Source organism: Sorex araneus, chromosome 4 (assembly GCF_027595985.1).
Source record: "Sorex araneus isolate mSorAra2 chromosome 4, mSorAra2.pri, whole genome shotgun sequence".
Lineage (NCBI taxonomy): Eukaryota > Metazoa > Chordata > Mammalia > Eulipotyphla > Soricidae > Sorex > Sorex araneus.
In genome coordinates, this window is record NC_073305.1 from 81,143,444 (window position 1) to 81,162,014 (window position 18,571).

At 42.8% G+C, this 18,571-nt stretch overlaps 1 protein-coding gene across 1 annotated transcript in view; it reads right to left on the bottom strand.

Moving 5' to 3' along the window:
* The window catches only part of LOC101538881 (24-hydroxycholesterol 7-alpha-hydroxylase), a 126,501-nt gene that overhangs the window by 68,394 nt on the left and 39,536 nt on the right, over positions 1 to 18,571 (bottom strand). The window contains 1 exon segment of the mRNA XM_055136690.1: positions 18,427 to 18,520. Within this exon segment, the coding sequence (XP_054992665.1) occupies positions 18,427 to 18,520 (94 nt within the window).

Sequence of the window (18,571 nt, forward strand, 5' to 3'; positions counted from 1 at the left end):
AGGTAATTATGTTAAAGGAAATAAGGACATAAAAGAGAATTACTGGGTGGTTTTTTTTGTTGTAAACTAAATAAATGAACTGGTTAAACGAAATAAAACTAGCTTCTAGACTTAGCGAATAATAAGGAGTTACTAGAGGGAATGAGGGTGAGTATAAAGGCTCTTTTTTTTGGTGCTGATATGGCAATGGAACTTTGGTAATAGGTATAGTGCAGTCTTATGCACATACAAAGATACTAAACAATACATAGAAAATTCTATAGCATTGTTAGTCAATCATACCAAAAAGAATTACAGGAATATAAGCCTTTAAAAAATTCTAATTACTCACCTTCAAAATATCTAAAGTTAATTTTTTTAAAAGGAATTGGAGAAAAGGAATGGTGATACATAAAGAAATAGGTACTAAAAACATTTTCTCTGGCAGCAACTGTGATTTTGGAGGATTAAGTTCCTGGAAACACAGTGTCATCCAGTGTCCTGTGCCAGAGGCCACAATGTAATTGGCACTGGTGACAGTGTTGGACTTGCCACACCAGGTCTGAATACACCAATTTGGAACCTTATTTCAGGTCATATCTCCTCCAAGCCTGGCTGCCCAACCTTTCTAGAACTAACTAATAAAATACATTTGGTTTTGTTTGGTTTTACTAAATCACCTACCATTAAGTTGGGCTGCTGTCTCCATGATATCACTGTATCACTGCCATCCTGATGCTCATTGATTTGCTTGATCGGGCACCAATTACATCTCCATTGTGAGACTTGTTGTTACTGTTTTTGGCATATCAAATATGCCATGGGGAGCTTGCCAGGCTCTGGCATGCTGGCGAGATATTCTCAGTAGCTTGCCGGGCTCTTCGAGAGGGGCGAAGGAATCGAACCCAGGTTGGCTGCATGCAAGGCAAACACGCCCTACTGTGCTATCACTCCAGCCCCTCCATGATATACAGTAGATAAATTACAGAAGGAGTAATAAGAGAGATGAATGTGGAGAAAAAGATGGAAAGCATGACGCTCAGCTCATGGGAAAGTTCATGGAAGGAGAATGGGTGGAGGGACAAGTGCCAAAGGTGGGTCAGTGGTCAGAGAGAAGATAAACCTTCTCCGATTATCTGCTGAGATTAAAGTGCAGTGAACTTTTCCACTTGGAACACCCGCTGGGGGCTGACAATCAGCTGGAAAGAACATCTGAAAGCCCAGGGCCTGACAGGTTTCTATGGTCATGGAAACCAGAGCGAACCAGACATCCATCTGTCAAGAGTGAAGGGCAAACAATAGAGGCTGAAAGTCAAGTCATTCTTTCTCTCCCTCCCTTCCATCTCACTCCACTAATCTCCCTACCTTCTCCCTCCTCTACCCACCCCACCCCCGCTATTCCCTCTATGTCTGGTTTAAAAGATACTCTAAATTGTTTCTGGAAAATAAGACACATAAATGCCATTGAGGGTGGTAATTTCAGGGGATCTGTGAAAAGCGAGATCATACCTGCACACTGCGGCCCCAATGAGCTATTTCTCTAGAATCTGGATACTCACTTCTCAAACTCTTAGTTATCTTTCAAGTCCTTTCTCAAAAATCACTGTGCCAACAAGAGCTTGTCTAACACACCTCTTTATTTTTTTTGTTTTTTTTTATTTAATAGTTTATTTTTAATTAGTGAGTCAACGTGAGGGTACAGTTACAGATTTATACATTTTTGTGCTCATGTTTCTCCCTTACAAAGTTTGATAACCCATCCCTTCATCAGTGCCCATTCTCCACCACCAGTAAACCCAACATCCCTCCCCCCCTCCCCAGTCCTGTCTCCCCCCACCCCACACTGCCACTATGGCAGGGTATTCCCTTTTGTTCTCTCTCTCTGGATTAGGTGTTGTGGTTTGCAATAAAGGTGTTGAGTGGCCATTGTGTTCAGTCTCTAGTCTATATTGGGCCCGCATCATCTTTCCCCCACATGACCTCCAACCACATTTTACTTGGTGTTCCCTTCTCTGAGTTGCCCAGAATGAGAGACCAGCCTCCAAGCCATGGAGACAACCTCCTGGTACTTATTTCTACTATTCTTGGGTAACACACCTCTTTAACATACAACTCCCGGCATTCCTGAATCTCTCTACTAGGTATGTGTGTGTGTGTGTGTGTGTGTGTGTGTGTGTGTGCGCACGCGCACGCACACACACAAAAATATTTTTGAAATTTACTTATTATCATGTTTATTTTTGATTTATGTCTCTCTCACCAGAAAGTGAGGAGAAAAAAAATCATTGCTATTCTTTTCATACATCCTAAACTCTCAAAAACAGTCCTTGGCATTTAATAAGGGTTCAGTAAATATTTTCCAAGTGAATGATTGAATGAACGAATGGGTCTGGGGTTAAATAAACAATGGGGAGAGTGGCAGAGATAAGATTTTTGAGATGACAAGGAGCCTCCAAGGTCACATGAAGGTTTCAGATTTTATGTTGAGGGAAATGTGAAGCCACTGGGTATAGCTAAGTGCAGAGTAATAAGATATGGCAGACATAAGGGAAGGAGTCACTAGAGAAGGAGAAGTTGAACTTCCAGAGAGATTGGTGATACTTAGAAGAACTGGTGATGGATACATACAGTCTTAGAGACAATAAGTTGGATAAATTTGGATCCACATGTCTAGGTATCCTTGGACAGAAAAAGAAACTGTAAAAAGGTAAAGATGGTTCTACACATAAACCACACATCAGATCTCTTTTATGTTGTATATGATCCATCACCATTGTTTTATTTGGCAACATTTGTTTTCCTGACACTCATAACATGTTGTTTAGTGAATCTGTTTGGTAGGGCTGGTGAGAGAGTGCAGGAGGTAAGGCTTCTCTTGCCTTGCACACAACAGAGTCCAGTTTGATCCCCGAACCACACATGGTTCCGAGCAGAGGTCATTCCTCAACAGAGCCAGGAAGAGGCCCCTGAGCACTGCCAGCTGTGACCCAACAACACTCCCTAAATTAGTTTTGTTAGAAATAGAAAAATCATATTTTCTGGTTAAAAAATGAGGTCCCAGGACAGGAGAGATAGCACAATGGGTAAGGTGCTTGCCTTGCAGGTCTGATTCCTGGCACTACATATGGTCTCTCTGAGTAGTTAAGAAGAATTGTCCCTGAGCACAGATCCAGGGGTAAGCCCTGAACACTGTTGGTTGTAGCCCAATCCTTCCCACCCAATAAAAAGAAAACAATTCCTGGGGCCAAAACCATAGTCCAGCAAAGAGGGCATTTGTCTTGCATATTGTTGACCCAGGAGAGATCGCTGGCACTGCCAGGAGTAATTCCTGAATGTAGAGTTAGAGGAGTACTGATGTGGGATGTGGCCCCAAAATGAGACCCCCCCAAAAAAAGAAAGAAAGAAAAGTGCTGAATTTAGGAACTTTTTCCTGATCTACAAACTTATATATATGTAAAGATATCAAATGTATCAAAAATAAATCACATTTATTGTTACAAATGCAGCCAGTAGCAGAGAGAAAAGTAAGGATTTTTAAAGGATAAGCAAAGGTCTGTTACTCTGGATACAAAGGTGACTCAGACCATAAATGACACTGTTGTATCTGGTTCAAGCACAAGAATATTACTCCAGGAATATTTTCTGAGTACACATGTCACCTAAGTAGGAATATGATATAGGAAGTTTATATGGAAGTAACTGGAAATAGAATTAAATAGGAAATTGAATCTAAGCATCCTAATTTAGGCATACTTAGTAAAATTTTGAAACAAGGATCTTTGCTAATTTGTATTAATTATCAACTCTGGAGCCAGACAAACATCAGCTCATATCATTATTCACCCATTAATGAGCTGTGTGGTCTTACCTAATTGGTACTTCATTTTCCTCTTGTTTAAAATGGGGGTAAATAACAACATTTATGAGGGATGAATCAAGGAGTAAGTAAGTCAATAAGGAAAGCACTTAGAACAGTGCCTGGCACTTAGTAAATGCTGATTGTTAACATTATTGTTGCTGTTATTTCTGTCCCTCAGGGATAACGTTAGACATAAATAGCTTCATGTTACATTTTGGTGCATTTTAGTCCCTTTAAAATTACAGTTAATTGATATAAAAATAATTCAATTACTGTTGTAATTGAATGACTTTCTAAAAAATCCATGTTACTTTTAAAAAGCAACACTGACTAGTATTTGGCAATAGAAAAACTCAAATTTATAAGTTACTAACTTCATAAGGGGAGATTATAAAAACTCATTGACAGATACGGTTTTATCAATTAGGCAATAGCTAAGATTATAAAAATATTAAGGTCTGACTTGTGTTGTGCTATCTGCTTCATACTTTCTATGTCTATATCCACTCTGTAATTTTGTAGCACCAAAGCACTGTCATCCCATTGCTCATCAATTTGCTCAAGCAGGTACCAGTAACGTCTCCATTGTGAGACTTCTTATTACTGTTTTTGGTATATCGAATACACCATGGCTAGCTTGCCAGGCTCAGCCGTGTGGGTGAGATACTCTCAGTAGCTTGCCGGGCTCTCTGAGAGGGACAGAGGAATCGAACCTGGGTTGTCTGCTTGCAAGGCAAATGCCCTACCCGCTGTGCTATCACTCCAGCCAGATAGTAGTATGTGCAGTTTTATGTGCCACAAATTTCCATGATTTCTTTAGTGGAATTTACAATGAAAAAGGGAAATCAGGGGCTGGATTGATAGTACAGTGGGTAGGTCCTTTGCCTTGCAGGCGGCCAACCTGGGTTCAACCCCCAGCATCCCATATGGTCCCCCAGCACCGTCATATTTTTACATTGTATTTTTACATTGTATTACATTTTTACTGAAGTATAACTGGTACATAAGTGTCCAATATGACCAGTTATCAGTCCTTTTTGAAACATGATGATGACAATAAAGCTAACCCCTGTGACCATATTCATAGTGGAAATTTTCCTTCTGGTGAGATAAACTATCTTAATTTTTAAACATGAAATACCATAGCATTAATTATCACTTGTCATCCCATTGATCTTCGATTTGCTCGATAGGATGCCAGTAACATCTCCACTCATCGAGTGCTAGTGTAGCCCAATGATATCTGCTCACTCCAGGAACACAAAGAGCCTCAAACCATTCATTTAGGGTCTTGATGAAGAAGTCTTACAATCTTGTAGGTGGGTGGCCACGTGGTCTTTTGACATCCCGTGGAATCCAGTAGGTAACAGCTCTAGTCCAGCGGTCTATTCTAAATCGAATTACGTGAGGAACGATATACAATTAATGTGTCAGAAACTATTCAAGCTTCAAGTCATCTGACTCTAGTAAGCACAGCACTTTTTCAGGCTATAACAGATTATTAACACAATATACCGTTGTTCATAAATTAAAATTTAAAGCTAATTTCCAGGAATATACCTAAAAATTCTATAATAAAACAATCTATTCTTTATCAGACTCTCAGTGATTTGATAATGTACACTCAATATCAAGGGCTAAAATAAAATATGCAAGAAAATGCTTTGTGAAGTTAAGATGATTTACACATTCTTAGGGAAATGTTGCTATTTATCATTATTCATATTAACTTGGGGTCTGGACTATTTGGGGGTTCATGATAGCTTTTGTTTTTTGGGGGGGTCATTTGTGGTGTTCAGGGATCATTCCTGGAGGGATCAGGAGACCATATGGGGTGCCAGGAATCCAATTTGGGTCAGTAGTGTGAAAGGCAAATGTCTAACATGCTCCTGTCCCTATTTTGTGTCTCAAAAATATTGGGTCAGATATTGGCCAACACTAAGGTTCAGTTAATTAAAAAACAAAGTACAGAAAATTATCAAAAACTTCTTTATGTAAATACTCCTCTCATTAAAACTGTCAAATGAAATAGTACAAGACTTGCAAATAAAGGTCAGACTAAGATGCTCATCTTAAAATTACTCATTTTATTTTTGCTTTTTTGGTCACACCCGGTGATGCACAGGGGTTACTCCTGACTCTGCACTCAGGAATTACTCCTGGCAGTGCTCATGGGACCATATGGGATGCTGGGAATTGAACCCGGGTCGGCCGCGTGCAAGGCAAACGCCCTACCCGCTGTGCTATTGCTCCAGCCCACTCATTATTTTTACTTAGAAAACATTTACTTGGAAACATTTCAGTTCTGGGTAGATAATGATGCTAAACAAATCAAGAGAAACATGTTTCCATGTTAGAAATTACATTCTGGTAAAGAATGCAGAGTGTAGGATAATATTGGCTTGTCCTTTCTCCCTGGCTGCAGGGAGTTTAGATTTATTGGATTATACCCATCACAGTGCTCCTGAGGCACTCCCATTCCTCTGTGTTTATATTTAACTTCTTCTCTGTGCTCTCTTCCCCAACCAGTTAATCACTATTTTCCTCTAAACAGCACTTATGACCTGTAAAGTCAAATTCCTCAGAAATCTCTGATATTGTATTTGTAAGTGAAATACTGCTTTTCTCCTTCCCTTATGTCCCTTTGCATAGTTTACTTCAGAGCAATGTCCTTTTTATATAGACACAGGAAGACAGTTAAATTATGTTTTGGTAACTTGGGAGTTAATTGACTCCAAATAGTATTCACTCCTGGGCATGTTCTCTCGACTTAAGCCCCAGTTGTCCTTAGTTGCTAGCACCCCAAAAGCTGGGTCACGACGAGGGGCTGGATGGATCCAGGCAAGTTGTGAGCTACCCTGGCATTGAAACAGGCCAGGCTAAGCATCATCATACGTAACTATAAGTTCAGAGTATGGTCATGGACAAATTCTGTCATGATCCAAAGAGTAACAACTGGATTAGGACCCTGGTAGAGTTAGGAAAGACTGATTCGGCCTGAACACTGTAGTAGTCTGAGATCTAGAGCGAGATGTCCCCAGGAGAACCACGCTTTCAGCTTAATGTGTCTCTTACTGTGTCCATACAAAATGACTAATAATATTAAGAAGTAAAATCAAGATGAATGTTTAAATGTTTGTTGGACTAAGGAAAGGAGAAACACACCCTTAGTGGTATTTTGTGCTTGATTGGTCACTTGGTTGCAGGAGATCTTTGTTCTATCTTAGAAGGAAGGAAGGGCTTTCAAATGTTGATTGTGCTACCTGACTGATGTTGCTACCTGGAATGCTTGTAGGTTGGGCATGAGACCAAACAGAACATGGAGAGTAGCATGGGAGTAGCATGGGGAACAGGAGGAGATGGGAAATGAGGGGCAGTGTGAGACTAGAGTGGGGAGCTTAGTGAGACTGTCACAGGCGTGTGGGGAGAATGGAAGAAATGGCAACTGATCACCAATCAGCCTGGCAGCCCTGTTCCCACCTTCATGCATCGGTTGGTTGTTTCTGCACACTGAGGTGGGGCAGTGTCACATGGCCTCTGGACACACATGCAGGTGAGACTGCCGCCGCTGCCGCAATCACTTATTTATTTTGTGATTACACAGCAGAGGATAAGTAAATATACTGTAGTACTGTCATCCCTTTGTTCATCAATTTGCTCAAGCGAGCACCAGTAACGTCTCCATTGTGAGATTTGTTGTTACTGTTTTTGGCAAGTTGAATACACTAAGGGGAATAAATATACTAAGTAAAAATCATTTCCATTTTGACCCCCCAGACAGTGCACTGGGGCCAGGGATCACTTCTTCCTATTATGGATCTGATATTTCCATGGATGCCTCCTGCCTTTAACACCCCCGCCACCCCAAGCAACACACACACACACACACACACACACACACACACACACACACACACACACAGCCACCACCACCACCAGCATCACGCACACCCAATGCTGCTCAAAGCAAGCTCAGAACAGTCTTAAATTGGGGATGGAGCATTTGTGGGGGCCACATCTAGCAGTACTTGGAGGTGTGTAGCATGGAGATGAAATGCAGTGTCAGTGATTGAACTGGGGTTGACCTAAAAACTCTTTCTGGTCGCCCAAGAAACAACTCCATGAAAGAACTAGTGTGACAAGACAAGGAATAGTAAGGACAGAGTGAGTGTAGATAGGAAACGCCTGAAAAAATCTACCTGGGTGTAAGAAAACACGCAACCCGGAGATTCTTCTGGCACCGATTTATTCAGAGACCTTCTTATGCAAAACGGGAAAGAAGAGGAACGAGGGACGAACGAGGAGGAATCCCATACCTAGCTAGGCAGCTTCCCTCCTTTTTACCCCTCGCTGCCTCCCTACGCCCAAGTGTCTGCAGCTGATAGGTTAGTTACAGCTTATGGGCGTGGCAAGACATCCTGTTTCCTTATTAGGAGTTGTTTTCGAAGCACACAGGTGTTGATTACAAAGAACGCTACAAAGCATGGTCCCGTGGAGGCTCTCCACAGTTCCCCCTTTTTTAGAACAGCAAGTCTGCGTAGCAACCTCGGCCCCCTTGGCCTTACCCGTCATTGGGAGCCCTCTCGCTTGTAGGTCCCTGTCTTAGGTTGGTCCAAGGGTCAGGTGGGGTATAATGCACCCTTTCAAACTCCTCAACTACAGGAGGTCCCCTGCAGTTAAGGGCTCTCAGCTGCATAATACCTTTGCTACATCCAGCTAGACCTGATAGTTCTAAGCGAGATTATTGTTTCAAAATTGCAAGCCAAAGCTTGGGGGATTGCTGTGCCTCCAGGGCCGGGATACCTGCAAATATCACGCCTTTGTAAATAGTTGTACTTGCTGCATTTTAAATAGACACCAGGCAAAAACCAAAGCAGCGAGAAGCAATAAGGATAGTACTGCTCCCACCCCCACCCACTCTTTGATAAATGGAGGGGACTTTCTACTCTGGTTTTATCAAGATGGGTAAGGACAGGATTAAAGCAGGCCATGTTGTAGCAATGGCCCAGAAAGCTGCTTCTTCAGCTCGTACTGACACAGGAACCAGGCTGAGCAGGAGCACCAGTTTGCACATCTTGGTCTACTGGAGGCGCGGTCTTCTGTGTCAGGTGTTCAGGAATTCACACTGGTTTTACCCTATCCTGCGGAAAAACACAAACAAAACTCCTGGCCCAGGTTAACATGGGTTCCTTGAACTATCTTAGTAAGGTTGCCTCGGCAGTCCTAGGTACAACACAGCTCACGCTTGAAAAAATACTCTAAAGTTACTAGAAGTCTCCACAACCGGGGCTTTTATCTCCATGTCTGTGAACAGAAAAAGTCAGAGAGAAGCTCCAAGACGAAAGAATATCCCAGAGATAAACGAGAAGGTGCTCCTGCCAAATCATTCCTTTCTTCTTCAGGAACCTGTGAATTTCAAGGAAAGGGTAGAAGTAAAGTATTATTAATTCAAAATATGGAGGCCTGGCATTGTCTGATCCACGACCTGAAAAATAAGAGTATAAGGAAAGGTCTTAATGTGACCTCATGAAATGTGTAAGGAGCTAGAGGCCTTTGCTCTAGGCCCTCTGACGCTGGCTCCTCTTCTTTCCTAGTGACTTCCAGCTGAAATCAGTTTGGCGATGAATCAGAGCTGGAATTTGAAGGATTGTGAATCTCTGGAGGTCTGAGATCCAAATCAGGTGGTTTAATTCTGCTTCTGATGAGACATAAAGGGATCCAAAGCTTCTTAGTGGGGTTATCATCTGTTGAAACAAAACGTAACCTTTTCCTCGAATGAGGAGTTTCCCTGCTACATTCAATTGAGAAAATACCTCCTTTTTGTATTTGATTTAACATTCCATATATCCACTGAAAATGCAGAGGTGGTGGGCTTAAGGCCGCAGTGTTCTATACTGAAAAGGGGTTGTAGTAACTGTATCGGGGCAGGAAATAGGGTGCTTCCTGCCGTCCCTGGCTGCAGCGATTATACTGATTGGAGCTCTGAAACTCCACACTGGGAAAAGGGGCTGCAACTGAGAACATTCCCTGATTTGGCGAGGCCTGAGGTGTGGAGAGCCTCCACGGGACCATGCTTTGTAGCGTTCTTTGTAATCAACACCTGTGTGCTTCGAAAACAACTCCTAATAAGGAAACAGGATGTCTTGCCACGCCCATAAGCTGTAACTAACCTATCAGCTGCAGACACTTGGGCGTAGGGAGGCAGCGAGGGGTAAAAAGGAGGGAAGCTGCCTAGCTAGGTATGGGATTCCTCCTCGTTCGTCCCTCGTTCCTCTTCTTTCCCGTTTTGCATAAGAAGGTCTCTGAATAAATCGGTGCCAGAAGAATCTCCGGGTTGCGTGTTTTCTTACACTGAGGCTGTCCCCCTTGCAGGTTTCCCGAATTGGGGTTACCCACTGCATCAAAATTAAAGCGACAATCTCTGGCCCAATGATTTCCCCTCTTACACCGGGGACAGGGCCCGGGAGGTGCAAATCTGGCTCTGCAGTCTCTGGCCCAGTGGTTTCCCTTCTTACACCTGGGACAGGGCCCAGGACGTGCTCTCATAGCACTGCTTGGGGGTGCTTTGCAATCTCTACGAAAGTGGCCTGGTTTTCCACAATTAAAACATCTTTTCTGAGCTTGTCTCTGTAAGGCATAGACCTGCACCTTATGTTTTGCAGAGCCAACATTCCTGCATGCATCCAAGTACCCCATTATGTCTTCCTTCTCCTTAAGAGGGCGCAGAGTGGCCTGGCAATCCTCATTAGCATTTTCAAAGCCCAATAGTTTAGTCAACAGCTCCTGAGTTGCCTTATCCTTAACCTGCATTTCAATAGCTTTCATCAACCTTCCTATGAAATCTGCATAAGGTTCTGAGGCTCTCTGGACAATCTTTGTAAAACTTCCCTTAAATTCTGCTTCTGCCTCAACCTTCTCCCATGCACGCAGGGCTGCGTCATGGACATGAGCAAGAACAGCACGAGGCAAGGTGACTTGCCTTTCTGGGTCGCGCCATTTCCCTTTACCAGTTAACATCTCACAAGTCAATTTAATCCCTGAAAAGTTTTGTCCAGCATGGCCTAGGCCTTGAAGCTTTGCCTTGGCCTCATTATAGAGCCACATTCTCCACTCCAAGTACTGAGAACGGCTTAAGCATGTCTTAGCAACCATGTGAAAATCATGAGGTACCCAGTAGGACTTTTTACTCCAGTATGCAAGATACTCCCTACAGTACGGAGATGTAGGCCCATATGAGACACAGGCCTGTTTGAAACGACTGAGAGAATCCATCCTTAACCTGCGATAAGATGGCTGCTGCTTCTTCTCTGCCTGGACTGGGCGATTGGGAGCATGTCCCGAGCGGTCTGGAGGCTGCTTGGCTGAGTCACTCTTGGACTCAGAATCTGAGTAAGTGGCAACAGACTCATAACCTGCATCACTTCCATCTAATGCACTGGAAGAGCTATATTCACCAGCTTCAGAAATATTTTTACTATTAAAACCCTTTCGAGACTTAGTTGTGGGAGGAGCTGAGGCCGTATTATTCCTAATGTTCTCCATATCAATTGCACTATTCAAAAATAGGAGAATAGAAGTAACAATCTCCCATGTAGTCCAGAATTTCCGGGGGATCTTAGTCCCTTTCTTAGATGCCTTATAGACATTTTTCCTAACTTGTCTCCAAATCCTGCTTTCTAGAGTTCCTTCGTCTGGGAACCATGGGTTAACCTCATAAACTACTTTAAGGCAGAACCGGAGTTGGTCTCTGGAAATGTAGAGTTCCGGGTCTCCTATTCTGCGGGAGAGAGACTGAATCAAATTCATAAATGACTTGCCCTCTTCAGTCCGGCTCGAAAAAATATAAAAGATTTTGAGAAGGCCCAGAATCTGCCCCATTTTAGTGGGGGATTGCTGTTCGGATTCTAATCCGCAGCACACTAAAAAATCCTGATCTCCCGCTCACTTTCTAGAGTGGGGTGCACCGAATGCTTATTCTTACCTTTAGTTGATAGTTCGGGCCCACCCAGGCACGCCAGCTGTAAGAAAACACGCAACCCGGAGATTCTTCTGGCACCGATTTATTCAGAGACCTTCTTATGCAAAACGGGAAAGAAGAGGAACGAGGGACGAACGAGGAGGAATCCCATACCTAGCTAGGCAGCTTCCCTCCTTTTTACCCCTCGCTGCCTCCCTACGCCCAAGTGTTTGCAGCTGATAGGTTAGTTACAGCTTATGGGCGTGGCAAGACATCCTGTTTCCTTATTAGGAGTTGTTTTCGAAGCACACAGGTGTTGATTACAAAGAACGCTACAAAGCATGGTCCCGTGGAGGCTCTCCACACCTGAGGAAGTATATTCAAGATGACTGAGAGATGAAAAAGAACAAGGAAATGATCAGCAGCTGAGAACACCTAGAGAATTCATTAGTGTGTACACATCTTCAAGGAAACAATAGTAATATTACTTTTTTTTAACCCTAGCCTCTTTCAAATCCTTCCATATTTGTGCTAATGTTCACCAAGCACACTTTGTTCATGAGCTTCCTTGACAGCACTATCCTTGCACTTCACACAATACTTTCACACAGAGAGCACTGGAAATACACCTGGAGAATCAAAACTGGCAAAAGACTCTGAAAAAAATCCCTCTTTGATTAAAATCAATGAGAATCCTGATCTTGAAAGAAATTATTAGAATCAATTTTTTTGACAATTCTAGAAACAAATCCAAGGTTTGCATACCATAAAAAGTGTTTATGTAGAAACAATAATAGCTAAATTATGCTAATGACATCTGAATGATTTTTATTTGGGGGCCACACCCAGCTGTGCTCAGGGCTCAGGGCTCACTCCTGGCAAGAATCAGGGGCCTGTAAGTGGCACTGAGAACCAAACCAGGCCACGTGCAAAACAGGTGCCCTATCTGCTGATATATTAACTTACCTAGATCCCTTCACCTGCTCCCCCACCCCTGTCCCGCCATAGCTACCTAGAAGTCTTGATTTCAGTGACCTGCACTGTAATCACAATGCAAGTCAGCAGCCCAGCAGCCATGGAGGTGTTTCATGTGTTGTGTATTTGGGAGACGGGGCTGGAGTGAAGGGGTAAGGGGAGAGAGAGAATATATTCCTTTTTAAATCATTTTTTGGCATGCAGAGAAGGACATATCTAGCCACTGTATAGATGGTCAAAGTCCCATAAAGACAATTCACCCTCTCTTTACACTCACCAATGTATCTTTAAGTCTAACATCCTAGTGTTGTTGGTGAACATTTGATTTAAATGATCACCACTGGGGCCGGAGCGATAGCACAGCGGGTAGGGCGTTTGCCTTGCATGCGGCCGACCCGGGTTCGATCCCCGGCATCCCATATGGTCCCCCAAGCACCGCCAGGAGTAGTTCCTGAGTGCAAAGCCAGGAGTAACCCCTGAGCATCGCTGGGTGTGACCCAAAAAGCAAATAAATAAATAAATAAATAAATAAATAAATGATCACCATTTCTCTAAGACCCAATATCTACTGATTTGCACTCAAGGCTCAGAATCAATGAATAAGACTTATATACAATGATATTGGTTAAGTTTATCCATTTTGCTTACCTCACTAAAATACTGTCAATCTTGACTGGGGGAAATTTCCAAAGGTAACATTTCAACATGATAAAAAGAAAAGGGGGTGTAATTATTATTATTAAGAACTGCATCATTATCCAACCATATAAATGTTTTCTTCCAGGAAAACTGGATCATTTGTTATTTCTATATCAGTATATATAACTTGACATAACAAGGTTTGTATTTTTTGTTTCTGTTCTTTTGGACTTTGGGTTACACACAGCATTGTTTGGACTACTCCTGGCTTAGTGCTTGGTAGTCACTTCTGGTGGTGTTCAGGAAACCACCTGGTAATGGGGATTGAACAGGGATCTTTAGCATGCAAAGCATGTGCTCTAACCCCTTGAGGTAAATTCCTGGCCCCTATTAGGATAAGTTGGGTTTTTTCTTAGATTTTTAACTAACCTATTGTCAAACATGTAAATTGTTGAGTTTCCTGATATCACTAGTAACTCAATTAAAATTATTGCATAATATGCATCATTATCATCATCATCATTGTCATCATACTGTTGATCGTCGATTTTCTTGAGCCGTCTCAGTAACGTCTCCATGCGTCCTACCCCTGAGATTTTAGAAGCCTCTCTTTACTTGTCCTTTCCAACGATGCCACATTGGAGGCTCTTTCAGGGTCAGGGGAATGAGACCCATCATTGCTACTGGTTTTGGCATATGAATACACCATGGGGAGCTTGCCAGGCTCTCCCATGCGGGCAGGAAACTCTCGGCAGCTGCCAGGATCTCCGAGAGGGTGAACTAGGCTATAAGATGTCGAGCAGCTGCTTTGCAGCTGCCCGCTTCCAGGAGCTTGGTTTTATAGTCTCTGGATATTGGCTGTTGATGCTATTACATGGCACTGGGGGAAGTTTCTGGGTGTGACTGCCTAGCTACTGGAAAAATGGGGGAAATGGGGGATATGGGGGATCTGGGCGGAAGAGGCCCAGTCCTGATCCGAGCAGGCTTGGAGATCTCAGCTCCAGGTCCTGCACACCTGAGTCCCTCTGCCAGTTCCTTCATGCGTGAGGCTCATTGGAACATGTGGAGAGGGGCCTTGAGCATGGCCGTGGCTGGGTTCTGGAGGTCTTCAGCTGCTGGGGCTCTGCTTGAGGCGGGGAGGGAAACTCAACCCGCTCCCTCTGAGGGGCCCTGGTGAAGACAACGAGGCTTGGAGGCAATAATAATAATATTATATTATTATACAGTAAAAATATATAATACATTAAAATATTAGAAAATAAGTAATAAAACTGCATTAAACATTAAAATAATTTCTCCTCAATTTTTATCAAGGCAACATGATTTATAATTCTGTGAATGACAGTTTTAAGCATACAATGCTCCAATCCCACACTCATCACCAGAATGTCGGCTTCTTTTCATCACCAATGCCCCAAGGTTTCTACCATCCATTCCCCCATAACCCTTGTTAAATTTTATTCTATAGACCACCTCTCAGGTTCCATTGTCTTTGGCCGTTTCTTAATAAGTTTCCTTATATCCCACATATGAGTAAGATCATTCTGTCATTGTCTTCTCTGGTTTCACTTAGTATGATACTCTGTAGTTCCATCCATACATTAACAAATAGAATCACTTCCTTTTTTCTTATAGCCAAGTAGTAGCCCACTGTGAATATGGACTGTTGGATATCATTGGTTTGTCCTTTCTCCCTTGCCACAGAGTTTGGGCTTATCTGGTAATAATCTCTAAACAATTCTAGACTACTAGAATGTCCTGCTCCCCTTGCCACTAGGAGCTTAGGTATATCAGTCACACCTATCAAAGTGCTCCCAAGTCACTCCCATTCCTTTGTTTATCCCTAATCACTTCTATGCTCCCTTCCCCAACTAGTCATTCAGTTCTTCCCCTAATCAGACTCTGTTAATTTGTAAGGTCAGACCTTGCTAGGACAGTGTACTTGTATTGTAAGTTAATATTGTCTTTCTGCATTCCTTATGTCTTTTGAATAGTTTACTTTAAAACAATGTCCTTTTTGTATGGACAAAGAAAGACAGTTGTTAATATGCGTTGGTAACATGGGATTTAATTGGCTTCAAATATTATTCACTCCTGGGCATCTGCTTTCTCGACTTAAGCCTCAGCTGCCCTTACTTCCTAGCACCCCAAAAGCAGGGTCCCGACGAGGGACAGGACGGACCCAGGGCAAGCGGTGAGTTGTGTGCTATCCTGGCATCGAGATGGGCCTGGCCAAAGTGCCTAATGCTTAACTATATGTTAAGAGCTTGGTCATGGACATGTCATGTCATGATCCAAAAGCAACGACGAGACCAGGACCCTGCTAGGGATAGGAAAGACTAATCTGGCCTGAGCACTGTAGTCTGAGATCTAGGTGACCCCAGGAGAGCAATTCTATAAGCTTAATGCATCTCTTGCTATATCCATACAAAATGATTAATAATATGAATACTTATACGTTAGCTGGACTAAGAGAGGAGAAACACACCCATGGGATTCCGCTCTTGGGCGGGTGTCTTGCTGAAAGAGTATCTGTCCTAGAAGCAGCATCCCCTGAGGGAAAGAACTTTACCCTATCGATTGTGACCACACCTATGTGTAAGCCCCAACCTCTCACGCTGGGGGATTTAATTAGGCTGTGTGAATGGGCTGGGGGAGGAGTCCCAGAGCTAGTTCCAGGGCCAGTCCCGGGGCCTGTCCCCGGCCAGTCCCAGTGCGAGTCCCAGAGCGAGATCTGGAGAAGCTAGATCCACATCCAGATCCAGAGGAGAAGGAGAATGAAGTAGGATGGGGAAGGAAGAAGCAGGAGGAGAATCAGAGGAGAATGGAGATGGGAATGGAATAAACTGAAACTGAGACAAATAAGCCTGGCTCCGTTCCTTCCTTCACCTGCCTCATCGCCATCAACCTCCGCGGTGTGGTGCCCTTTCTTTTTTCTTTTTTGTGTTTTTACACATGTACCATTGTTTATCTAGAATAAACAATGTTTACCTAGGACTGGAGTGATAGCACAGCCGGTAGGGCATTTGCCTTGCACTTGGCTGACCAGGGTTGGATTCTTCCATCCCTCTGGGAGAGCCCAGCAAGCTACCAAGAGAATCCCGCCCAGACAGCAGAGCCTGGCAAGCTACCTGTAGTGTATTAGATATGCCAAAAACAGTAACAAGTCTCACAACAGCGATGTTACTGTGCCCATTCGAGCAAATTGATGAACAACGGGACGACAGTGCTACAGTGCTACTGTGTATACGTACCATTGTTTCTTTATCTAGTCATCTGTTCTTGGACACTTGGGTCATTTCCAGATATTGACTAATACGAATAGTGCTGAAATAAACATGGAAGCACAAATATCCTTTCAAAATAATATCTTGGTATCATTGGGGCTGATTCTAAGTAGAATTGTTGGGTCATGTAGAAGATACATTTTTTTTTTTTGCGTGTGGCTTTTTGGGTCACACCCCGCAATGCACAGGGGTTACTCCTGGCTCGTGCACTAAGGAATTACTCCTGGCGGTGCGCGGGGACCATACAGGATGCTGAGAATCAAACCCAGGTGGACTGTGTGCAAGGCAAAAGCCCTACCCGCTGTGCTATCGTGCCAGCCTCAAGAAGATAAATTTTTAATAACAACCCCCCCCCGAAAAAATCCCATCAGTAATGGGGAGAACAGTTGAACAGATACTTCTTTAACAGATAAAAAATAGGTAAATGAAAAAAATGCTCCTCTCGTGTTATCAGGGAAATGCAAACAACAACAACAACAACAACAACAACAACAACGAGACATCAACTCATACCAGTGAGACAGACACACATTATTGCTGTGGATACAGAGGGAAAAGGACTCTTCATACATTGTTGGTAGAAATGTCAACTGATTTTAACCTTTATGGCAAACAATTGGACACTTTTTAAAAATAATTTATTTGTGGTACCCATAGTTAATGTCCATGATCTATAATATGTACATATGACTTTCTTTAAAAAAAAACCTTTATATATATTTTATTTTCATAAAAGTAGTTCATAATAGTTCATTACAGATAATATTCAAACCCACCATTGGCCACTTCCCCACCACAATAAAAGGGAAGTGTGTGAAGGTTGTTGTATTTCATTCTGGAGCCTTTTAAGCCTGTAGATAAGGAAATACAAGCAAGTATATTAAAACCAAACAATTGTGTACTACTTTTGATAAGTAAGTGAGATAGAGTGTAAGAAGTTGTGTGGCTGCATTTGCCACCACATGCTCCAGGAAATTCTGCGGCTTTAGTTTATAGTCTGTGGGTCTTGGCCCTTGATGAGATTACATGGGTGTGACTGCCACAGTACTGGAAAACTGGGGACTTGGGGGGAAGAGGCCCAGTCCCAATCCAAGCAGGCTTGGAGATCTCAGTCACGGGTTCCTGCATACCTGGGTTTTTCAACCTGTCCCCTCATGGGTGAGGTTATCCCCTCTTGAGTGAGGCTCATCCCTTCTTGGGTGAGGCCTGTCTGAGCATGTGGAGAGTGGCTTTGAGCATGACAGCAGTTGGGTTCTGGAGGTTTTTGGCTGCCAGGATTCTGCTTGAGGTGGGGAGGGAAACTCAACCCGCCCCCCTCCTAGGGGTCCCTAGTGAAGACAGCTTGGTACGGGGTCAGGACATTCTGCACATACGACTTTATTTCAAATCTGAAAAAACTCTAAGTTCCTGAAGGTTTGTAGCTCAAAACCTAATCTGAAGCAAGGATTCATGATGAGAATAAATCTTCATAAATATAAAATTATGTTTAAGTAGATAAGTCCTGTAAACCACAATATTTCTAGCATTTATTTCATGATTTACAAAGTAGGGTGGTTATTTATGACAATAGTTAAATTATATACTTAATCAATTTATATTCTGCAACATTTAACAAACTGTGTTCAATTTTGTAATATGCTGAATTTCTATATAATTTTGAGTACCTAGCTCAATGAAAGCAGCATTATTATACACCTCTTCAATTACATAGTTCAATTCAACTTTAGTACCTGCTGTGCCAAACATAGAAGATATGTTCTCCTTAATGGTCTTGTGTATCTTGAGATAAGACAGATTAAATCCAAGTGTCCAAAATGCAGGGAACTAGAGTGATAGCACAGCGGGTAGGGCGTTTGCCTTGCACGCGGCTGACCG